We start from the raw sequence: 21658 nt of genomic DNA on the forward strand, positions 1-21658 counted from the left end.
AAAGCTAAGATACCGCTGTTAAGAATAAAGAAGTGACATTTTCTGATGGAGAAAAGCAGAAAGCAACACGGTGGGTTCTCCGCAGCCAACTCCCCCTCACAACAAGGCCACGGTGAGGGGACTGGGGCATGGCAGAGATGTCCTCTCAGACGCTGACGCACAGCGTGAAGCAGAGAAGCCCTGTTTCCTTCCTTTGCTTACACAAATGCCTCACATCAGGTACCGGTCATTTACCTGACGCAGATGCGCTGCGGCACCAGAAGGCACCGACCTCAGACAGCAGGCCCTGTCCCTAGCACCACACACCCCACACCAGCCCTCCTATGGAGTGACAAGCAGAGCGATGGCCAGGGGAGGCATAGGGCAGCCGGCCACGCCAGGACATCACTGACCCGTCACTGCTGGGAGCTGAAGCAGCCGCTTCCAGAGCACTCCAGGGAACTGACATCGTCAAAAGGCAGGTCCCAGCCAGCCTCTCAGGGAAGTCGATCCCATGGCGTGGCAGCTGCCTTTCTTGTAGGACTGACCAGAGCAACACCCTCTGCACAGTCGGGTTCACAGAGTGCCCTCTTCCTGCACCCTGCCTCTGCGCTCCTTCAGTCATGCTCACCGCTTTCCCGTCCACGTCCAGACCTGCAACCTACGCACAGCTCCCTCCTAAGAGAGAGGAAACAGGGGGTCCGCTTCCACTGCCTTTCCACCTCCCACCGCTGAATCACCGCCACCGAAACATGGAACTAAGGCACATTTTAAACCACCTTGCGCTGAATCAACAAAGCGTTGCAATTCTCATTCTGAGAACAAATTCAACTGAGTTGGAAGCCTATTTCTTTAAGAGAAACAAAAATGGTACAGCAAATGTCTTTAGATTTCCTTTCACTGATGAGTGGAACCTCAAGTGGTTTGCTCCCTCCTTCCTTTTACTGTTCGTTAGTAACTATCCCTTCGCACCTTAGGTTTATATTTTTCCTTCTCAAGAAGCAGTCACTCCTAGCCACCTTTCAAGGTGGGCAAGAAGTTAAGGGCATGTGGGTCAAATCCCCATTCCAAGGCACCCCCAGGGCTTCCTTTGCCAGATGGTACCCAGCTGCCAAGACACCTGCAGAGATGAAGCCCCCCCACTTCTGCACAAGGTAGCCCATTCCGCCACTGGAGGTCCTGATTGGCCACGTGCTCATGGACCTCAAGCTCAGCCTGCCTCCCTGCACATCCCTGTTGATCACCACGATGATCTTAAGATGAACTCAGAGGACACACACAAGTTCCACACGACAGCACTGTACTGTTTCAGGACCGTATCTCCTTTTCTCTGGCCTCTATGCCCTGGGCCCCCAGCTGTTCCCCATATGCCAGTTTCCACGTACTTCTCACTTCTAGGCAGCCACCTCTAGCTCTATTGATAGCGACCCCTCAAAAAATATGTCATCAACATCAGCACATAGTGGAGTCACATCTTGGGAGGTGAGGGAGCTTGACTGTAAAGTCAAGTGAAGTGCTTTTAGAGGCTCACTTCACTTCAGAGCCTCTCACTTGGAGAGGCTCCAAGCTGTCGAAGGAAACAGATTCCCTCCTTCCATCTCACCCTCACCCCAAGGCACACCCTCATGAAGCAGGGTGATGATGCACACCACTGATTTTTTTCATTTCCCAGTTGGTTTCTTGGGAATTGTTTACTTTCGCCCAGCCCACAAGCTGAATATCTGATATTTCACTGTACCCGGGAGCCAGGTTTACCCAAGCTAGAGGATGATGCCACCGTTACTCTTCAAGGTCATCCTTCCCTCCCCAGCTGGTCCTCAGTCCAGGCCGATGCTTCGCAATGGCCAACCCAGGGCCACCACTGGCAGGGACACACAAAGAACTTTGCAAAACTGAAGAGTCACTATTGTAAATCACTGTCTTGATAAATAAAAAAAAGAGGTTGTAAAGAGTTAATGTGATAGCAATCTCGCTACAGTACACACAATCAATAGCCTTTCCTGGAGGAGGCAACAATTTAAGCAACTACAGTTTTCGGCCTAGAAGACAACTGTGCACGCTTATGATCATCACTTATTATCCCAGGTGAAAAAGTTATTGGCACAGGTTTTTCGCCTGTATTTCTGGTTATGTTTGAAGTCACCTTAAGTCATGTCAGCACACCAGCACCAGATAAACCAGAGTTAACACTTGATAGGATTAAAAGTCCTGTTTTCTAAGGGGGATGATGAACACCAGGTTGTGAAAGAACTTCATATGATACACATTTAAAACAATGTCAAAAGAGTAAAACTAAAATAATCACATAAGTCAAGACACTCCAAGTTTTATGGATACAAGTTGGTGCTAAATTAACTTTGGTCTCAAGAATGAGCTCCAACAAAGTTTCACCTCAGTGCTGGAGGCAGCTGTGAAAAGATTCATGCAAATACTCTTCCTTACTTTGGGTAACATTGTATTTTTATATCCTAAAAAGAAGAGTACAATAAGCAAACTCTTATAACAGCTGACAAACATTTTGCTTATTTGAATTTTTATACACTCTCATCCTCGCCCACCTCCTCCAAGTCGCTCAGTCATGTCCCACTCTTTGTGACCGCAAAACAGGGCTTCAGACTCAGTCCAAACTGGCAGAGAGTAGCATCAAGGCCACCTCCCACCTGTGTAACCCCTGTTAAGCCAGAAAATGTACAACTGAAAATGATCAAACGTCCCATCTCAGTGCCACAAACCCAAATTCTAACCACTGCTTATCACACTGACTGACTGAAAAACTACCATTTCTTAAGGTGTCCTATAACTTCACCAGAAAAAAAAAAAACATAGACACATAAACATAGCTCATCAGGAAAGTGTGACCACTGATCACCCTCCCCAACCCGGCAAATCACAAGAAACGTGAGGCAAGATTTTAAACTCCAGCATCGAGCCAAGAGTTGACTCACTGAGTGTGATAAAGTGGAACTCAGTTATAGCCTGACTAATTATCCGGCGGGCACTTGGCTGCATCGGTTTAGATACAGGCTACCGTGCCAGGCTGGGCGCATTCTTCTTTGGCCGACATTCAGGCAGTTTCGGATTTCTGCCACAGTTCACACGGTGACTTGAGCACAGTCCGGGCCTTCCCCGGAGCGTCTGCCCCGCGCAGCAAGTGCCCTCTGCACGCTGAGAGTTGTGTGACCCCAGGAGCCTGCTGAGCGGGGCTTCATTTCACACTGCCACTCAGATTTCAGGCATGTTAACACGGTGGGCAGCCCCTAGAGCCTTTACTACGAATGGATTACAGAAGGTTAAGGGCTGTGAAGCAAGGGAGGAAGGAGGAAGAAGAGGAACTAACCAGAGAAAAAGGAGAGGATGTGGAATACTTTTGGCAGAGAAGACAGACAAAAATCCAAAAAGGAGAAAAAAAAAAACCACATCTATTATTGGACTATTGTAATAGTAATAGTGGTTGTTAAAGCCCATATCCCAGCATTGTTTTTAGGGTCTAAGAGCAGGTTTGACATGGAAACCACCACCAGAATACAAGGCAGGGATTGATGGTAGTCAAAAAAAAAAAAAAAAAAAACCAGATTAGAGGACTTCGCTGGTGGTCCAGTGGTTAGGAATCTGCCTGCCAATGCAGGAAACACGGGTTGGATCCCAGGTCCAGGAAAATTCAACATGCCATGGGGCGACCAAGCTCATGTGCCACAACTACTGAACCCGCGCTCCACAACTAGAGGGGCCACAGCGACAAGAAGTCCGTGCATCGCCACAGAGGGTGGCCCCAGCTCGCCACAGCTAGGGGCAGCCTGCCGCAGACACCTGCCAAGTGCCAGAAGGACGAAAGCCAGACACGGGCGTCCTGTCAGTGCTGTCAAGGTGGAATGCTCCTCCCCGTACAATCAAGGGAGTCCCACAGTTGAAAGCTATGAACAGTTAGGTCTGGAGCACCAGGGCTGAAGATCTGAGGTGACAGGGGGTCCACAAAGCCAGGACTGGAAGCCTCCTTCTGTTCTTTCTCTCCCCACACCCGAGCGAGGAGAAGCACACGCATAGCCCTGGAGCTTCTCCACCAATGCTGGGGCTTCTCCAAGCAAGGGGACCCAACCCAAGGCTGGCTGCCCCACGTACAGGGGCTGGAGACAGTGAATCAGCGCCCACAGCAGCCCTCCTAGCCCTTCGAGCTCTCGCCCCAAAATGCCCTTGGGACTGAGGCTTCCCAAGGATAAGACCTTCTCCTAGCAACAGGATTAGCACCAACTAATACAGTTCACGTGGTCTCACTTTATCCCACGCACAAGCCTCTGTTGATATGATAGCCTTTTACCCCTGTTTTACAGATAAATGAAATCTAGAGATGAAGTGTCTACGGTCACATAAGGGGATTCCCTGGTAGCTCAGATGGTAAAGCGACTGCCTGCAATGCAGGAGACCTGGTCACATAAGGTCTTCCCCGGTGGCTCAGTGGTCAAGAATCTGCCTGACAATGCAGGAGACATGGGTTCATTCCCCGGGTCAGGAAGATCCCCTGGAGAAGGAAATGGCAACCCGCTCCAGTAATCTCATGGACAGAAGAGCCTGGAGGGAGGGCCTCAGGCTCCTCTGTCCTAAAAAGAGACAGACTTAGCAACTAAACAACAACAAAAAGTCACACGGCTGGTAAACATGGGGGAGGGTGACACAGGACACCAGGTATTCAAAACCTAGGTTGAGTCAGGCTGAAGGTTATGCTCTTGACTGCGACATCTTCCCTACCCTTTTTTCTCCAGAGCTTTTTTTTTTTAATTGTGGCATAATACACATAATATTTGGAGAAGGAGATGGCAACCCACTTCAGTATTCTTGCCTGGAGAATCCCATGGACAGAGGAGCCTGATGGGCTACATACAGTCCAGGGGGTCACAAAGAGTCGGACACGGCTGAGCAAGTAAGCACACATAATATTAATATAAAGTTGACCATCCTAGCCATTTTGAAATACACAGTTCAGCAGCATTGAGCACATTCACATTGTTGGGTAACCATCACTAACTACCATGCATCTCCAGAACTTCTCATCTAGCAGAGCTGACATTCTACATCCATTGAACAACTCTCTCCTCTCCCCTCCTTCCCACAACCAACCTTTCTGCTTTGTCTCTGTGAATTTGACTCCTGTAGATCCTTTCTAAGTAGAATTATACAAGATCTGTCATTTTATAACTGGCTTACTTCACACAGCATAAGTCTTCAAGGTTTATCAGTGTTTACTAGCATGTGTCAGAATGTCCTTTGTTTTTTGTCTGTTTTTAACTGAAGGTTCCTTCCTAGTCCTACTTCCATGAGTGGCCATGACCCAGGGGAAAAAGGGAAAGGGAACCAGGGGCCACGGGGAGTGGTCATCTCTACAACACAGCATTTATATACAGAACTAAACACACAAGCCCAGAGTCACTGCTGTTAGAAGTTGGCAGTATAGGAAAAGGGAGGAACAGGTGAGAATTGGGGGAGCTAAAAAATACACCCACCAGCCCCCACATACTCCTATTTGAGCTTAAGCTACTTCAACACAAGAATAAATCAGAAGATCAAAACAGTCTGAGGAGGGGGGCATAACCTTCAGGGATGGAGGGAGGAGGATGGTCCTGGAGGTACGGGGTGTTGCTTGGCAACTGGAGTGAAGGGATTGCCCTCTCCTTGCTGGGAACCCCGCCCCGCACCCCCCAGTCTGGCAGGAAGCAGGCAGCCTGCAACCCAGTGGGCTGGTCTGGAGCTGTCAGATGCTCCAGGCAGGGAGCTGGCGGGGGCTCAGGAAGATTTGCCCTCCAAGGAGATGAGGACGCTTCCCCCCAGCTTCTCTGCCAGGGTGCAGTGGTCCTTGACCTCCTCGGAGCAGTTTGCTTGTAGTCATGTTTGATCCCCATCAGCTTTTCCTCGATGGTGTCCTTGGAGCTGGCACAGATCGCTCTGCTCTTCAGGGGTGCAGACTCAGGGTTCCCAGGCCCCCTTCTCGCTCTCCTTGGTCTCACGGGTTGCATTACAGAGGGCGCAGTGGCATCTTCATGTGGCAGCCCGTAACAAGAGTGGTGTAGCATCATCTGAAGTCTGGCCCACATCGCCCACCAGCATCTCCTCACCCTCCTCCAGCATGAGGTTTGTGTTTTCACTTAGGCAGAAGACCACCTTCTTCATCCTCTGGTGAAGAAGACTTACACAATTTCACATCACTGAACACTGTGATGACACCACAGGCAGCCGTATTGGCGACCACGTTTCTAGACGTGAAAGGGAAATAACAAAGAGAGCCTGACCGAACCAACGTCCATCCTCTCTAAGGCCGAATAATATCCCATTGTATGGATGGGCCCCATTTTGTTTATCCATCCATCACAAACACCACCTTTTGGCAACTGCAAATAAGACTGCTCTGCGTTCCTTTCTCATCCTGCCTGATGCAGAGCAGCGGTGAGAAGGTACCTTCTCACCAAGGATGGGTGGAGCTTCCTTCCATCTACTTTCAAAAGGGCCTTTTAGGAAATTAGGTGAAATGGGCTTTTCATTTGATTTTTTAAATCAATAGGTATTTATTAACGCTATTATACCTGTCATAACATTGAGGCAATTATACGCCCACATCCTAAGTGAATAATATTAGCAACCATATATATTTAAATGGGACTACAAATCAGTGTCACTAAAATTTTGGTGAGCCTTTTTAACCAAACAAACCAGATCTGCTACATTCAAATGAGTATTTTTCTGACAGCAGGGGAGGCTCTACACAGATTCATCACCGAAAACATCTGAAGCCTGACTACTCCTGGGGACAACAGCTAGTAAGAGGCCGCACAAAACTGTCATCAGTACCTGCAAGTCACATTTTGTCTATAACAGAAATGTAAGTCAGTGATTTCTTGCCTTACTCAAACAGCTTCATTCTTTGAATAACCCTTGGAAGTTTCCAGAAAACAAAACATACCTTCCAGGCAAAAGGTTCTGCCACCATACAAAGGAAAAAGAATGTTATCAAATTTGAAGCCAATTTCAGAACAATTGATGAGCTCCAGTATCCTTTTTTGATCTTGAATGAAGGATGGAGATTCTTATTCACCCCGACCTAATCATGCAAAGTATCCATGAGTCTTGGTGAGATTGTTAAAACTTGAGTTAAGTGAAAAAAAATAAGATTATACTCTTATTTTTTTAATTGGACAATAATTGCTTTACAATGTCGTGCGGGTTTCTGCTGTACAACAATGCACATCAGTCACAATTATACATATATCCCCTCCCTCTAGAGACCCTCCTCCCCCCAAGATTATACTTTTAATGTAAGTAATAACCTTCAGAAGGCAAAAGCAAAAAAAATGCACGTCATCAAAATTGTGTAAAATTAGGGTATTCAAAACCAACGCAGTTACAGTGATATTAGCTTTCATATCCACAAATGTTGTTTTGCTGCTAACCCATGTTCATACTTTGTGCTAAGCCTTTGCACACAATAATAAAAAAAAAATTAATTATTTCCTGACAGGGCTCCACATTCCATAGATTTAGGCAAGTGCCAGAGAAAACAGATGGGCTTTCCACCGGGTACTCTAAGCCAAAAGTTGTGCCAACATGACAGCAGATAGCATTACAGTACAGGTGGTTCCTTGGTGAAAAGACCTTTCCTCGAAGAGCCATGGCCTGGAAACAGTGAGGGAGTACAGGTGGTCTTTAAACCAGTTCAAGGGCATTTATTGAGTGCCTACAGTATGCCAAACCCTATCCTGGGGAACGTGAAGGATGTAAGTATAAGATTCAACTTACATCTTCAATGAGAGCAATTGTGAAAACACACAGACCCAACCATCCATTGCACGCACATAAGAAAACACAGTGAAACACATTCTAAAATTACCTACAACCTCAAAGCTTTTTTAAATTTGGCTTTATAAAACTCATCCTATTTTCCACCAAATCACCTTTTTTTAAAAAAAGTAAGTAACTGATGAAGCACAGTAATGAAACAAATACCCATGAACCAGTCAGGAAATCAAGCGGCCTGCTAACAATGCTATTCCCACTATCCTGCTCCCCCAGCACCCTCAACCTCCTTGGATAACTACTATTCTAGTTGCCCTTTCCCCATTCAAGTTGCCTTTTCCCTCATTCCCTCTTTTTTACTCAATTTATCACATGTATATCCTTCGCCAACACTGTTCATTTTGCTGATTTCAGAATTCATAAAAATGGTATCGATTCTGCATGAACTCCTCTCTGAAGCACTAAGCTGTGCGTGCGTGATGTCACGTCCAATTCTTTGCGACCCAGTGGACTGCAGCCCGCCTAAGCTGATATCACATCAAGTGAGGTAACATGTTCTGAGCACGCATCGTAACACTGGTGGGACTGCACTGGGGTCTGGATGGACAGCTGGCAAAAGGAAATTAAACCGGAGTCTAAACTGAATGTCTGGGGCACACAAAAATAGTTGAATACAGTACCATTTACCAGTTCAAATATCTTACCTTTTCATCTTTCCCCACAAACACACAGCATCCAGGTCACAATACAGTGGACCTGCCATCCTATTGCCCAGTACCTTTTTTCTCAAGGAGGCTCTTAAGCCAGGGGACCTGAACTACTTAGTGTTGAAGAGATTTTAAGCCAAGCCTTTGAATTCCATGCAAAAGGCACCTGGGTGTTCTTGTTCCTTTCAGGATTTCATGCTACTACGTGTTTGAGCTTTATAAAGGCAACAGCTCTACAGGAAAATCATTAAGTATCATCCATGATAGACCTCTTTATTCCTCTCCGAACTTCAGCCAAGGAGAGAAAAGCCTGCAGGGGCCACGTCACTATTAGAATCATTCAAAGGAGGGTAACCGTTTACAGGCCCTGGAATAAATTTTAAGACAAGCGTTACCGGCCATTAACTTGGAGCTCAGATGTATAAGCTCGATCATTCCCATAGCAAATTAGCAAGATCTACCAGCGCTCATCTACACTGGGGCCCACACAACTGGAGGAACTCCTTGCATCAAATCTAAAAGCACCTTGGAGCTCCCAAAGAGCTTAAGACCCTGTTAAAGTTGTAATAGGGATCCTGGGTCCCGGATGCCGAAGGAAGGGCCTTGTCTCTGATGGTAAGCTGACATCCTGAGTGAAGGGGAGTTCATTTTCCAAATACCCGTCCAGACAATAGGCAGTGAGCAGGGCACATCCATAAATGTGAAAACCTTCAACTAAGTGGGGAGGTGGGAGAGAGCCTGTGGGAGTCTCAGACCTGCTTCTCCAGTCTTAGCCCAGGAAGGGAACAAAACACCCCTCAGACATCAAGTATGACAAGAAGGAAGATGTTCAGGAGGGAGATGGAGCCAGGAGGGAAAATGCCTAGAAAGCAGACATGTGCCCTGGAATGAAAGGAGGGTTAGATTTAAAGTTGAATACCATGTGTAAAACAGATAGCTACCGGGAAGCTGCTGTATAACACAGGGAACTCAGCTTGGTGCTCTGGGATGACCTACAGGGGTGGGACGGGTAGGAGGTGTATAGTTATGGCTGATTCATGTTGTTGTGTGGTAGAAACCAACACAGCATTGTAAAGCAACTGTCCTCCAGTTAAAAATAAATTTTTCAAAAAATCAAATAAGTTACACTGATTGAGTTTCATTTACACCTTCTGCTTGTTACATTTAGCCTTTTTTGAAGATGTGACCCTCCTTCAGGGCCAGTGTGGCCTAAGAAGAGCCAAAAACCAGGGTTCTTCCTTCACGAAGGACAGTTTTAAGAAGCACTGGGATGCCCACGCAGCTGAGAATGGTGGTGGCGGCAAAAAGACTCAAGCAGCAGATTCCCCGAGGAGAGAACTATGAGTCAGACCACCTCCCTCGTTCTGTCCTCAGAGACCCTCCTTTCTCCTTTCTCTCTGCTGCTGAGGGCAGGGAGGTGCTGGTGGAAAGGACCCTCCCTGTTAGGGCTTCTTTTATGCACAAATGATGTTGCAGACCCACCTCATGGAGCAGAACCTCATGGAAGGCAGCAGGACAGAGTGGTCAGACAGGTGGAGTGTAGCTTTGGACAAGTGAGGCAGAGGTCGCGTTTGTAGATGAGGATGATGGAGGTGCCTACAGCATAGTGTTACTGTTAAATGAGTTAACATACACCTCTTAGAAATGACCTGGCTCAAAAGCCATTGATAAATGTCAGGTATCATAACTAGTGGTTTCCAACTTAGAGCTCAGAGATGTGTAAGCTCCTAAAAGGCAAAGGGGAAACGCATGCCAAAGTACCTTATTTAAAACACATATTTGTAATATTTCATTCTGAACATTCTGGTTTCCATGATGTCCCACATCTGAAAATAAAATCGTTCAATAAGCATTAATAGAGTTAGAAACAATGTCTTAACAGAGGAAAATCAAAGAAAACCACAAGTGAACGCACTAAGCATGTGAAAAGATGCTCCACTGAAAGTCAACTTTAAACAAAACTCAAACGTTTAGTGTCAGTTTAAAAAGGGGAAACCAGCGCCAGGGAGGAGCGAAGAAACAGACTGGTTCTTTTCCAGAGCCTACTGCCCTTATCAACGAAGACCTGTAAAAGTACACGCCAGCAACTCCACCTTCAGGCTCTTACCCTAAAAATACTGGAAGGTCCCAAGAATGTTCTGCAACATTTTTTACAGTATCAAAAGACTGGAACCAATTAAACGTTCATCAAAATGGGGATGGTGAAAAACATTACAGTACAACCAAGTAGCCTAGTTAGGCGGCCATTAAAATGGTACACTTATCTTTATATGCTACAGGGGTGAAAGAGCCATAGTAGACTAAGATCTAAAATAAAAAATAGGATCATGCCATACATATAAGTCTATATGGACTGCATCATGTGTAAGTCTAAAGCACTACCACCCAACAGAAATGAGGAAAGCCACATGTGGAATTGTAGATTTTCCAGTAGCTACATTACATCCAAAATATTATTTGAACACTTCATCAACATAAAGAAAGCCTAAGTGAGACATTTTACATTCATTTTTTGTGCTCAACCTTGAAGATCTGGTGTGCACCCATCCCAGCTTAGGCCAGCCTCACCCCAGGTGCTCAACAGTCACGTGTTACCTACTGGATTTACCCTACTGGACACGGTGGGTCTGGCATACATGGGCAGTTAACAGGAGCTGTCTGGGAATGGGATTACAGAGCCCTCGCCTTTCCTGCATTATATGAATGGTTTCAATAATCATTTGTATTAACAAAAAAAATAAAAGAGCATGGTGAAAAATTGCTTTAATTTTCCTTGAGAGCTGTAACAGGAGACCAGACAGCACAGCTTAAATTTAAAGCTTCTTTCAAACTGTTTTTGCTCTTTCCCCAGGGGGCTGTGGAGATGGGAACCTTTATCCCCACGCCTTGGTTCTCTATTCCTCAGGTAGTTAGGTACTTGCAGCAATTTTTCCCTTTCTCTCTCGTCTCCTTAAAACCAACACCCCTGCCAGATGGGTTGAGAGAGGAAGCCAACATCTGCACCATCACTGAAGAGGGAAACAAGCTGATGAACAGTTGCCAAGTGCAGACACTGTGCCAGGCACTGTGCCAGGCAGGCACTTCACCTATGTCTGACCACATAACCCTTCAATAATCTTATAATGCAGGTACCATGCAAATTTTTCAGATTAAGAAATCAAAGCTCAGAAGGTATGTGCTCCAACGTGTCACAGCTGAGAATGTGTGACCGCACTACCCATATGGTCCAGGGCAAGATCGTGGCCACAGAGCCTGAGACCACCCATCCCAAGGTCATGATCTTGTCACTATTAAAATCATGCTGTAAGACAACTGTATTTCTAAAAGGAAAGCAAATCCCAGACATCTTTTATTTGCAAGAACGTCAGAACCTCACATTTCTCCTTTAAGCTTGTTCATACATCCTCGAATGTAAATATTTCCACTTAGACAAACCACTGTCACCCCAAACTCAGTGTCAAAATCAAGCATTATCCTTTGCCTTCTTTATTTCTGTCCATCCTCATAGTGGAAACTTCAAGGTCATAAATGACTCTTCTCCCATTGCCTGTATAACCAGATATTTGAGTTCTAACCTGAGTAATCCCTAAATGACTATAAACAAACAGTGATAAGCACACCTACCACTCAGTCTTCAATAAAAGGGAACTGACAGACATCACCTTAAACAAGGGATCAAAGTGACACCACCTGTACCAAGACACTGATCACAGATCTCCTGAGATGGTCCATCTCCTGTGAGGAAGGCACATCGTTTCTGATGCGTTCTTGCCAAAAATTTATAACTCCCATCCAAGCATGGGAAAACATCAGACAAACTCAAACTGAGGTTCATTCTACAAAATAGCTGACCAATGCTCTCAAAGTGCCAAGGTCAAAAGGGGAAGCTGAAATTGAGGACTGTCACCAAACAGAGGAGACTAGGCAGTTGTGATGTTAAACACCACATGGAATCCTAGATGGGCTCCTGCCAGGGAAGGTTGGTAGTGGGAAACCTGGGGAAATTCCCATCAGGCTTGTAGACAAGTCTGTAGACAAGTTAATAGTATTGCACAAATGTTCATCTTCTGCTTTCAATGATTACAATGCACTTATGAGGTGTTAACATCATGGGAATTTGTGAATAAATACACAGAAACTCTATTTTTACAACTTTTCTATAAGGCTAAGATTTTCATAAAGAGTTTTTAAACTACTTCTATGGCTATTCGTCATCCTTGTCCATGCTTAAACTCACTCTACTACTGTCTCCTACTGACAGTGCTGTTCCCAGTCTCCACGTGTATCCAGTACTTATTCATTTTCCAAGCCCTGACCGATGCCGCTATAGGACATCTGTAACTATGAGTACCTGCTCTCCTCTCATGGCACACGGGGCATGCTGGCTTGTTTGTTGACTTTGTGAATTTAGGTCTTATTGTCCAATGATGATGCAAAACGTGTTTCTGTAGACAAGAATATCAGGGCACACATAACTCCTCTCACTTTAAAATGGACTGCTTTTTAATATGGTTCCTGGGAACCTACTGAATTAGAAAACAGAGGTCAACCAGTATTTCATACCTATCCAGGTTTACCATGACGATTCTGTATGAATAGTGACAAATACTCTATCATCTAGAGAAGGTGGTGTGTAGACTTATATATTATAAACAGTATAGTTAATGGCTAACCCTTACCATAGAAAATGACAGTATCAAACACATACACATGCATGCCAGAATTTAGAATGTCTACTGAGTTTCTACTCAGAGGAGCCCTGGCCCTCCAACAGCAGGAGAATGCCATCTTTCTATTGAACAAAACAAGCACAATGATAGACTCCAACCAGGCCTGGAGCTGTCAGAAAGTCTAATGGGTGGCTATCCTGAAGCTAATGAAATGAAATATTAGGAACACATCAACAAAAAGGAAATCAGAAGAAACTAGCAGCTGAAAATCAAGCTCTATTAAGAGGCCTGGTGTCAGCACACAGTTATAAGGCAGCTCACACCCAGTAGGAGGTCAGAGGTTTCACAAGGGGTGGGGGCAATCTCCCAGATAAAGCCCTACTGGGTATGAGGCAGAGCATACTACACACAGTGGAGACCAAAGTGTTTCGTACAGCCTCTGATGCCACCACCCTAACGGCAGAAAGTGAAGAGGAACTCAAGAGCCTCTTGATTATCATGAAAGAGAGTTAAAAAGCTAGCTTAAAACTCAACATTCAAGGTGAGGGTGGGACGTTCTGGGAGAATAGCATTGAAACATGTATATTATAATATGTGAAACAGAACACCACTCCAGGTTCGATGCATGGGACAGGTACTCGGGGCTGGGGCAATGGGATGACCCAGAGGGATGGGATGGGGAGGGAGGTGGGAGGGGGGTTCAGGATGGGGAACACATGTAAACCCATGGCTGATTCATGTCAATGTATGGCAAAAACCACTACAATATTGTAAAGTAATTAGCCCCCAACTAAAACAAATAAATTTATTAAAAATAAATAAATAAATAAAACCCAGAAAAAAAAAACTCAACATTCAAAAACCAAAGATCATGGCATCTGGTCCCATCACTTCATGGCAAATACATGGGGGGGAAAAAAGGGAAACAGTAACAGACTTCATTTTCTTGGGCTCCAAAATCACTGAAGATGGTGACCACAGCCACAAAATTAAAAGACACTTGCTTCTTGGAAGAAAAGCTACGACAAACCTAGACAGTACATTAAAAAGCAGAGACATCACATTGCCGACTGAGGTTCTAGTCAAAGCTATGGTTTTTCCAGTAGTCATGTACAGATGTGAGAGTTGGACCATAAAGAAGGCTAAGCACCGAAGAACTGATGTCTTTGAACTGTGGTGTTGGAGAAGACTCTTGAGAGTCCCTTGGACGGCAGGGAGATCGAACCAGTCAATCCTAAAGGAAATCAATCCTGAATATCATTGGAAGGACTGATGCTGAAGCTGAAACTCCAACAATTTGGCCACCTGATGCGAAGAGCCAATTCACTGGAAAAGACCCTGATGCTGGGGAAAACTGAGGGCAGGAGGAGAAGGGGACGACAGAGGATGAGATGGTTAGATAGCATTACTGACTCAGTGGACATAAGTCAAGCAAACTCTAGGAGATAGTAGAGGACATAGAAGCCTGATGTGCTACAGTCCATGGGGTCGCAAAGAATCAGACATGACTGAGCGACTGAACAACTGCTCTCTAGGATCTCAGCCTAACCAGGGAGACGTGATGTGATGCAGAAACTATCAATAAGGGTGGACAGGGCAAGCCTGCTCAGTGCACACAGATTACAGGCAGGCAGAGAGCATGCCCTATGAACTGGTTAACAATTTGCATGCAAACTTGGGAAGTTTTTTTTTTCTGTGCAAAGCTTTAAGATTTTTTTTTTTACTTCTTATTTTGTACTGAGGTATAGCTGATTAACAATGCTGTGATAGTTTCAGGTGAACAGCAAAGGGACCCAGCCATACATAAACATTTATCCATTCTCTTCCAAACTCCCCTCCCACCCAGGCTGCCACTTAACATTGAGCAGAGTTCCCTGTGCTATACAGCAGGTCCTCATTGGTACCTATTTTAAACAGAGCAGTGTGTACATGTCATCCCAAACTCCCTAACTATCCATTACCCCCATCCTTCCCGCAGGCAGCTGTAAGTTCGTTCTCTAATTCTGTGCGTCTCTTTCTGTTCTGTAAGTAAACAAACTCAGGAATTCTGATGGTCATCAGCAGAGCCAAGAAGAGCCCACTGGGTTTGCAGGCCCAGTTGGGCAAGGGGAGAAGAAACAGACAGACAGCTAGGGATGGAAGGAAAGCAATAGGTGAGGCAGAGAATGAGGCCGGGAAGGAAGACGGGAGTGTGGGACACGGAGCCCTAAGGGGCCAAGAGCCCTGGAGCTTCTCAGCGCCCACCCGGCCAAGCCACTGTGGCGCTTGGTTCATCCAGGTTCCCCACGTCGGACCCTGGGATGAGGATCCCTGTCTAAGGGCTCTATCAGGCAAGGCTCTTGGGAAAGGGGAGGGGGCCGTGACCTGGGGGAGGGAAGGAAGCCCCCTAGGGGTGTGATGGTCAGGAAAGTCCTGAGTGGAAGCACTTCTGCTCAGCCTGTGCAGGCACTCGGGAAACTGTGGGCCTTGCAGAGAGCTGCCCTGTTCCCAGGGCCAGGGAACTGGGAGCTACAGCTCTAATACTCCTGTTGGTTAAAGGACTGTCCCTCGCAGTGGTGAGGGGGTGGACATCACTTCTCAGGCTCCAGGAAGCTTTGACAGAGACCCAGGTGCTGAGTGCTGGGAGGAAGCAAGCGCCAGGAAGCGTGCAGGAGGCCGTCCAGGGCAGACGAAGAGCATGACAGCAGCGGCTCGCCAGGCCCTCGTGTCTCTACCAGTGGGTACCAGGGAAACAGGAGCCTCTTGCTGCCTTCCAGACCGATACCTGGAGAAGCCCATGTCACCCAATGCACAGGTAAGAGACAGTTCGAGAACACCAGCCCATAAGCACACGTTCTATTTTCCAAAGGACTGGCCCCAAAATAGCACCCTTCGTAAAGGCCCCCTGAGCTCAAAGCCATCACTGACACACACAGGGCATGTCCACTAGTAAAGTCACCTCTTATCAGCACTCAGAAGTCCTCTGCTCAGATACCACCTATCAACTAGAAGCCAGGCAGGGAAGGGAGTATTTGAAGGTGCTGGTGTCAGCCTGGTGATTTCCCCAGCCACTCAATTGATAAAGAATCCACCTGCAATGCAGGAGACCTGGGTTCCATCCCTGGGTTGGGAAGATCCCCTGGAGAAGGGAAAGGCTACCCACTCCAGTATTCTGGCCTGGAGAAGTCCATGGACTGTATAGTCCATGGGATTGCAAACAGTCGGACAGGACTGAGCGACTTTCACTCTCACTGATGGCTAGAACCAAAGTAGCACACTGCAGACCTCAGGATTCAGAGAGCAGTGTTTAAATTTTTCATCCAGAATAACCCTCGTATAGAGAAGGGTTGCATTCATCAGCCTGAAAGAGAGGTTATATATTTCATACTTTAAAAACCAGACTATTTTCTGCAACTACCATAATCAAATCATGTTTACTATGCTTAGGCATGTTTGGACATCTTCCTGGGACCTGGGATAATTTGATTTATAAAAGACTGTCTTTTCCTGTGGGTTGGAAACAAAGTACTGACACTTGCCACACAGGTGCCGCTTGTGAGGAGAGCCCATCATTAGCCCCACCTTTCTGTATGGGCGGCTGGGGCTGCCTCACCTTGACAGCACCCTGGACGCTTCAGACATGGACTCTCACCCTCTTTTCCCGCTGAGGGAAATCTCGGTACACAGAAAGCAATGTCTTAAAGGCGAGGTGTTGGGTCTTCTGAAAACAAGAGTGCCTTTGTCATGGGAAACGCCCTCTACCAATGACTAAAATCACCTCTCCCCTCCCCACAAAAAAATCCACAGATCATATAAGCCTCCAGTTGCAGAGAACAGATAGACAAGGAGAAAAGCAGGAAAACAGTAATGTGGAAGGAGGAAGAGAAAGTCTTTTCTTGGGTAACTGAGAATAGACCAATATACCAGTTCTTACCTGAAACTATTTACAGTACTTACAGGCTCATTTATACACTTAAATAAGCATCTCACAGTCCAATAACAACATCTTCTTATACCATGTCACTAAAGCAACAGGTATAATCAATAAAGGGCTCTAAAATTTCCATCCCACGCATAAATGCTGTTGGCATAATAGATCATTATTTCCATCATGCATAATATATTAAAGTGCATGCCTGGACCCAGTGTTCCTCACATTAGAAAAGCCCACTAGCAAGTTAAAAATAAAAAAGGGAACATTGGCAACTTTGATAATACACTAAAATAAACGAATCATCTTCCCCAACAAACAAAGTGAATCTAAGTCACAGGCACGGCTTCTCTGTATAATTTATGATTCATATGCATACTGAGACTCCAGCCTAGCGAGTGGGACGGTCATGGTGAGGAAACAGCACAACTGCTCCTCGTAGTAAAACGTAAGTGTGTTCAACTCTGCCAGAAAAAGTAACAGCCGCTCAAGATGCAATCTGGTTGGAAGCTACTGTGTGGGCCACAGAAAAATCTCAATTTGAGATTCATAAACCTAAAACATGATTAAGAACAAGAAACCCATTAACAGTGAGGTACAATCCCTGGGCCTTAGGGAGAAATGCTAAGACTGCTTTTGGACTAAGAATGCCAAACCCTCATACCAACGAAGCTACTTTTTTTCTTAAGCGCCTTGAGTGCCCTCCCAAGACCTTTTCTTCAAGAACCATTTTGTCCTTTATTATCAATAAGTCAAGAGAGAGTACACTGGAACTTTAGTTCAGACTCCTACTAACTCATCATTCCTAATAATTAACATGCAATATGCTTATTTCTAACTAAAAATCAAATTGGGTGTTTCCCCCGAAAGGTGTCTTTAAAAGCAACCCGATGTTCTTGTTTTTCAAGATCAGGGCTCCAAAAATTAAGGGTTTATTCAATTGTCCATTAGCTTCATGTAACACAGCAATTAGTTATCGTTTGATAAATACTATAGGATATGCGGCAGGTATATTCGGTTGAGTCACTCATTTTACTTGGGAGTACAAGCGGTATTTTCGTAAGGTTCAGCGCTTTACACACTCCAGATCTTTCCCTGCCTCGCTGGTTCCTCCCATTGAGGTACCAGATAACCCGCTTCAGGGGAAGACCTGAAAGCTGAAGCTTGTAGGGTTCCTCCCAAGACTCCCAATGGTCAACGGGATGGGGCGCTCTTCCAAAACCAGAAACGCCGGCGAGTGCACTCCCCGGCTCCAGCCTCACACCCCCTCTTCCCAGAAGCGGTCTTTCATCAGCGATCCCAGCCGGCACCCCTGGGGCCGGCGGAGACGCACTCGGTGAGGGCGACCCCGCCTCCAGCCCGGTTACAGACTCCACTGCCAACCTCGTGTCATCTGGGCTCGGCCCTGTCCCCCTCCAAGAGGGCAAGGGATTAGAAAAGTCCTTAAAAGGAAAGGGGGCGGCCAGCCCACGGAGCTGAAGGGCTCACCCAGGTGCGGGGCAACCGCGAGAAGTCTCCAGGTGAGGATGCGGAAGTACCTGTCCCTCCCCCGCCCAGACTGGTTGGCCCGGGCGCGCGTCCTGGGGATCACACCCCCGCGCGCGTGTCCTGGGGATCACACTCCCGCGCGCGCGCCAGGCACCCCTCTGCACACATGGACAGGTGGGCACCAGGCACCGGCAAACATGTCCCGGCCGCAGTGAAAACAAACCGGCAGACGAAGTGTCGGGGACATCCAGAACTCAAAAAAAAATTTTTAAGGGGGGATGGGGTGCGAACGTAAAAAAGGCCCCTCACCGCCCCCCGCGCCGGAGCCAAGTGCAAACCCCAGGGGGCCCCGGCGGCGGTGGCCGCTGAGGGGGAGGGGAGCGGCGTCCGGTCTCTAACTCCAATCGCGGCAACCGCTGCGGAAGCCGGGCCGCCTCCGCCCCGCCGCACCTGTTCTCCGGACTTCGAGGACCGAGTCCCGCACATCCACTCTGACCTTGAGGACATCCTGGAAATCCCACACTCCACCCCGGGGGTCTGCAGTACTCCCAATCCCTCCCCGCAGGGACTGAAGCCCGCCTGGAGGGACCACCTCAGAATACCCACCCCAAGGCCGAGGAAGAAAGCCCTCCCCGCGCCCTCCCGAGGTCCCTCTAGCATCCTTAGACCCGCGGCTTCCCCACCCTCTTGCCGCCGCGCCTCGCCTCCCATATGGAGCCCCCCCTTTCTCCCCACCCCGCAAATGGAGGAACACCCCCCCGAATTCAGATCCTTTGGCAGGCGAGAGCGTCACCTCCCGACTTCAGGGTTCCCCCTCTTTGGCACGCGAGAGGGTCGCCCTCGGAAGATCGCGCTGCAGAGCACCGAGGTGAGGTCCCCGAGTAGGGGACCACCGCGGGCGGCGGGGTGGGGAGGGCGGTCCCCGCGGCCCGGGATCCGAGCCGGACGGTGCCGGGGGCTTCGGCCGGACTGAGCCGGGGCGAGGACAGCGACCGCAGGGCGTCGGGGAGCCGGGGTACGGTCCTGGCCGGGGCGCTCCCGAAACAGCCAAACTTTCTCCGCGACCCGAAGTTAGGGGCTCGGAGGCGGCGCGGAGCGGGGAGGCTCCGAGGAGTCGCCGGCGCCCCCACGCCCCCGCGGAGCCGGGGGGTACGGAGCACCAGCCGGCCGCGCTCCCGCCGCCCTCCCCCGCGCGCCGGGCTCGGCGCGGCCCGCGCTCACCTGGCTGTAGAGCTCGCTGACCGACATGACCGCGCCGGCCGGGCCGAACCCGGACGCGGTGCCCGGAGCGGGCGGCAGGTCCCGGCGGCTCTCAGTCCTCGGCCGGCCCGTCCGGCGCCATCTTCTGCCCCAGAGTTTCTCGGCTCTTTTCCCTCCTCTCCGACCTGCCCCGCCGGCTTCCTGGAGGCGCCGCGGCCGGCTCGCTGTCTGCGGGCGCGACCTTTACTCCCGCGGCGGCGGGCGGGGGAGGAGGCCGCGGCGCCGCTCCCCGCTCAGGTATGGGAGGCGGCGCGAGCGCGCCGGAGGGAGCGGGCGGGCGCGCGGCCGGTGCGCCGCCGCCGCCGCCTCCTACGAGCCTTGAGGGGGCCGGGCCCGCCGCCGCGGGGTCCCCGGGGCCGGGGCGGGGCCGCGCGCGGAGCGATCGCCGACCGCCCCCTGCCGGCCGCCGGGCGCGCGCGGGGCAGGTGCGAGCCCTGCACCGGCCCGGCGCGCCCCCCGCGCGGACTGTGCCAGGGGAGGCTGGGCGGGCACACAGAGAGACCAGGAAAGCAAAACACAAAGAGGAGGAAGAACCAGAGAAGGGAAAAGAGGAATAAAAAGGAGAGACGCCTGCGGCCGAAAGGCTTCATACATTTTTCCTGTGGGTTTTCCCTGGGCATTAACACTCCCATTATTAAAATTCAGTTATGGGTAGCCTGTTAAAGACGATTTGAAGGTACTCGAGGTTGTCTGCACCAAATAGCGCCCCGCGCTGAAATCTGAGCGGAAGCAAGGTGCGAGTCGGAACTCTTCACTTTTGCAAATTTCACCCACAGCTTCCAACTAGGCTCCCGGCCGCCCCACCGGAGAACTGTTTGCCTCTCTGGGAAACCTCACATTCCCCCCTCCTCCCTCTCACGCACACTCCCAGCCCCTCTGCCTTCTCTGTCTCATTTACTTGGGTCGCATCTGCCAGTGACACCTGGCAGCTTCGCGCTCTCTTCGGCTTCCAAAGAAAAGTAGAAATCTCAGCCAAAAAGGAAAAGTATTGGCAGGAGTCTGTAAAGGGAGAGCAAGGGCTGTAGGAGGAGACGCGGTCTTCTGGGTTGGCATTTGTACCTGAACGAGGGACGACTTCTGAAAGCAGTTCTCAGCCAGAGCATCCATGTCTGCGGCTCTTCCGGAGCCCCACTGCCTGACGGGTGATTCTTAGACCCATCCTGTTTAAGACCTTCTCACGTGGAAAGCAGGACCCCCATTTAGTCCACCTGCCGCCCTTCTCAACCATGCCTCGTCAATGAGAATCACTTGGGATGCTTTAACAGTTCCACCGTGAGGAATTCCATTTGGCGAAGGATGGGACCCTGAAGTTCCTCCCTAATTCTAAAGAATCGTACTTCCAGGGTTGACCAATGCCAATGACCAAAGCTTGAACGACTCTTCTTGGATCTGAAAGGGAGCTCTTCATATCACCGGCCAGAGAAGAAAGAAGTGATTCTGTCCTGTGTCTCTCCCTCAAAAACCTGTCTGCATGGTGTCCTTCCCTGTATTCTAGTAGCTCTTGAAGTGTGGCCCCCAGGGCCATTAGCATCACCTGGAAATTTTTAGAAATACAAAATATGGTCTACGGCCATACCACCCTGAACGCGCCCGATCTCGTCTGATCTCGGAAGCTAAGCAGGGTCGGGCCTGGTTAGTACTTGGATGGGAGAAATACAAAATATGGGGCCTCATTGAGGACCAATCAGAAAGGCTGAGAGTGAGGCTCAACACCTGTGTCTTCACATCTCACCGGGGTCCTTCCCTCTCAGATAAGAAAGCCAACTTGCTAAGGCTCAGCCCACCTCTACTCCAGATCCCCTTGCCTCCTCCACCCCTGTGCAGGGTCAGTGGTCCTACCATTCCAACAGCGGGGAAGTGTGTATCAGAGG

The 21658-nt window shown here is 48.6% G+C and overlaps 1 protein-coding gene and 1 pseudogene across 5 annotated transcripts in view; both read right to left on the reverse strand.

Moving 5' to 3' along the window:
- The window catches only part of MYO5B (myosin VB), a 337885-nt gene extending 317731 nt beyond the window's left edge, over positions 1-20154 (reverse strand). For 4 of the 5 annotated variants that reach the window (XM_081562009.1, XM_081562003.1, XM_081562010.1 and 1 more), the window contains exon 1: positions 19749-20154. In XM_081562009.1, the coding sequence (XP_081418135.1) occupies positions 19749-19775 (27 nt within the window). In that variant the 5' untranslated portion in view covers positions 19776-20154. The remainder of the gene's footprint in view (positions 1-19748) is intronic. The other variant, XM_081562023.1, reaches the window with a different exon arrangement.
- LOC145534828 (cofilin-1 pseudogene) lies at positions 5752-8464 on the reverse strand (annotated as a pseudogene).
- Positions 20155-21658: the final 1504 nt, after the last annotated feature.

The sequence above is a fragment of the Giraffa tippelskirchi genome, chromosome 14 (genome assembly GCF_054371585.1).
Source record: "Giraffa tippelskirchi isolate mGirTip1 chromosome 14, T2T-mGirTip1v1.2.pri, whole genome shotgun sequence".
NCBI lineage: Eukaryota > Metazoa > Chordata > Mammalia > Artiodactyla > Giraffidae > Giraffa > Giraffa tippelskirchi.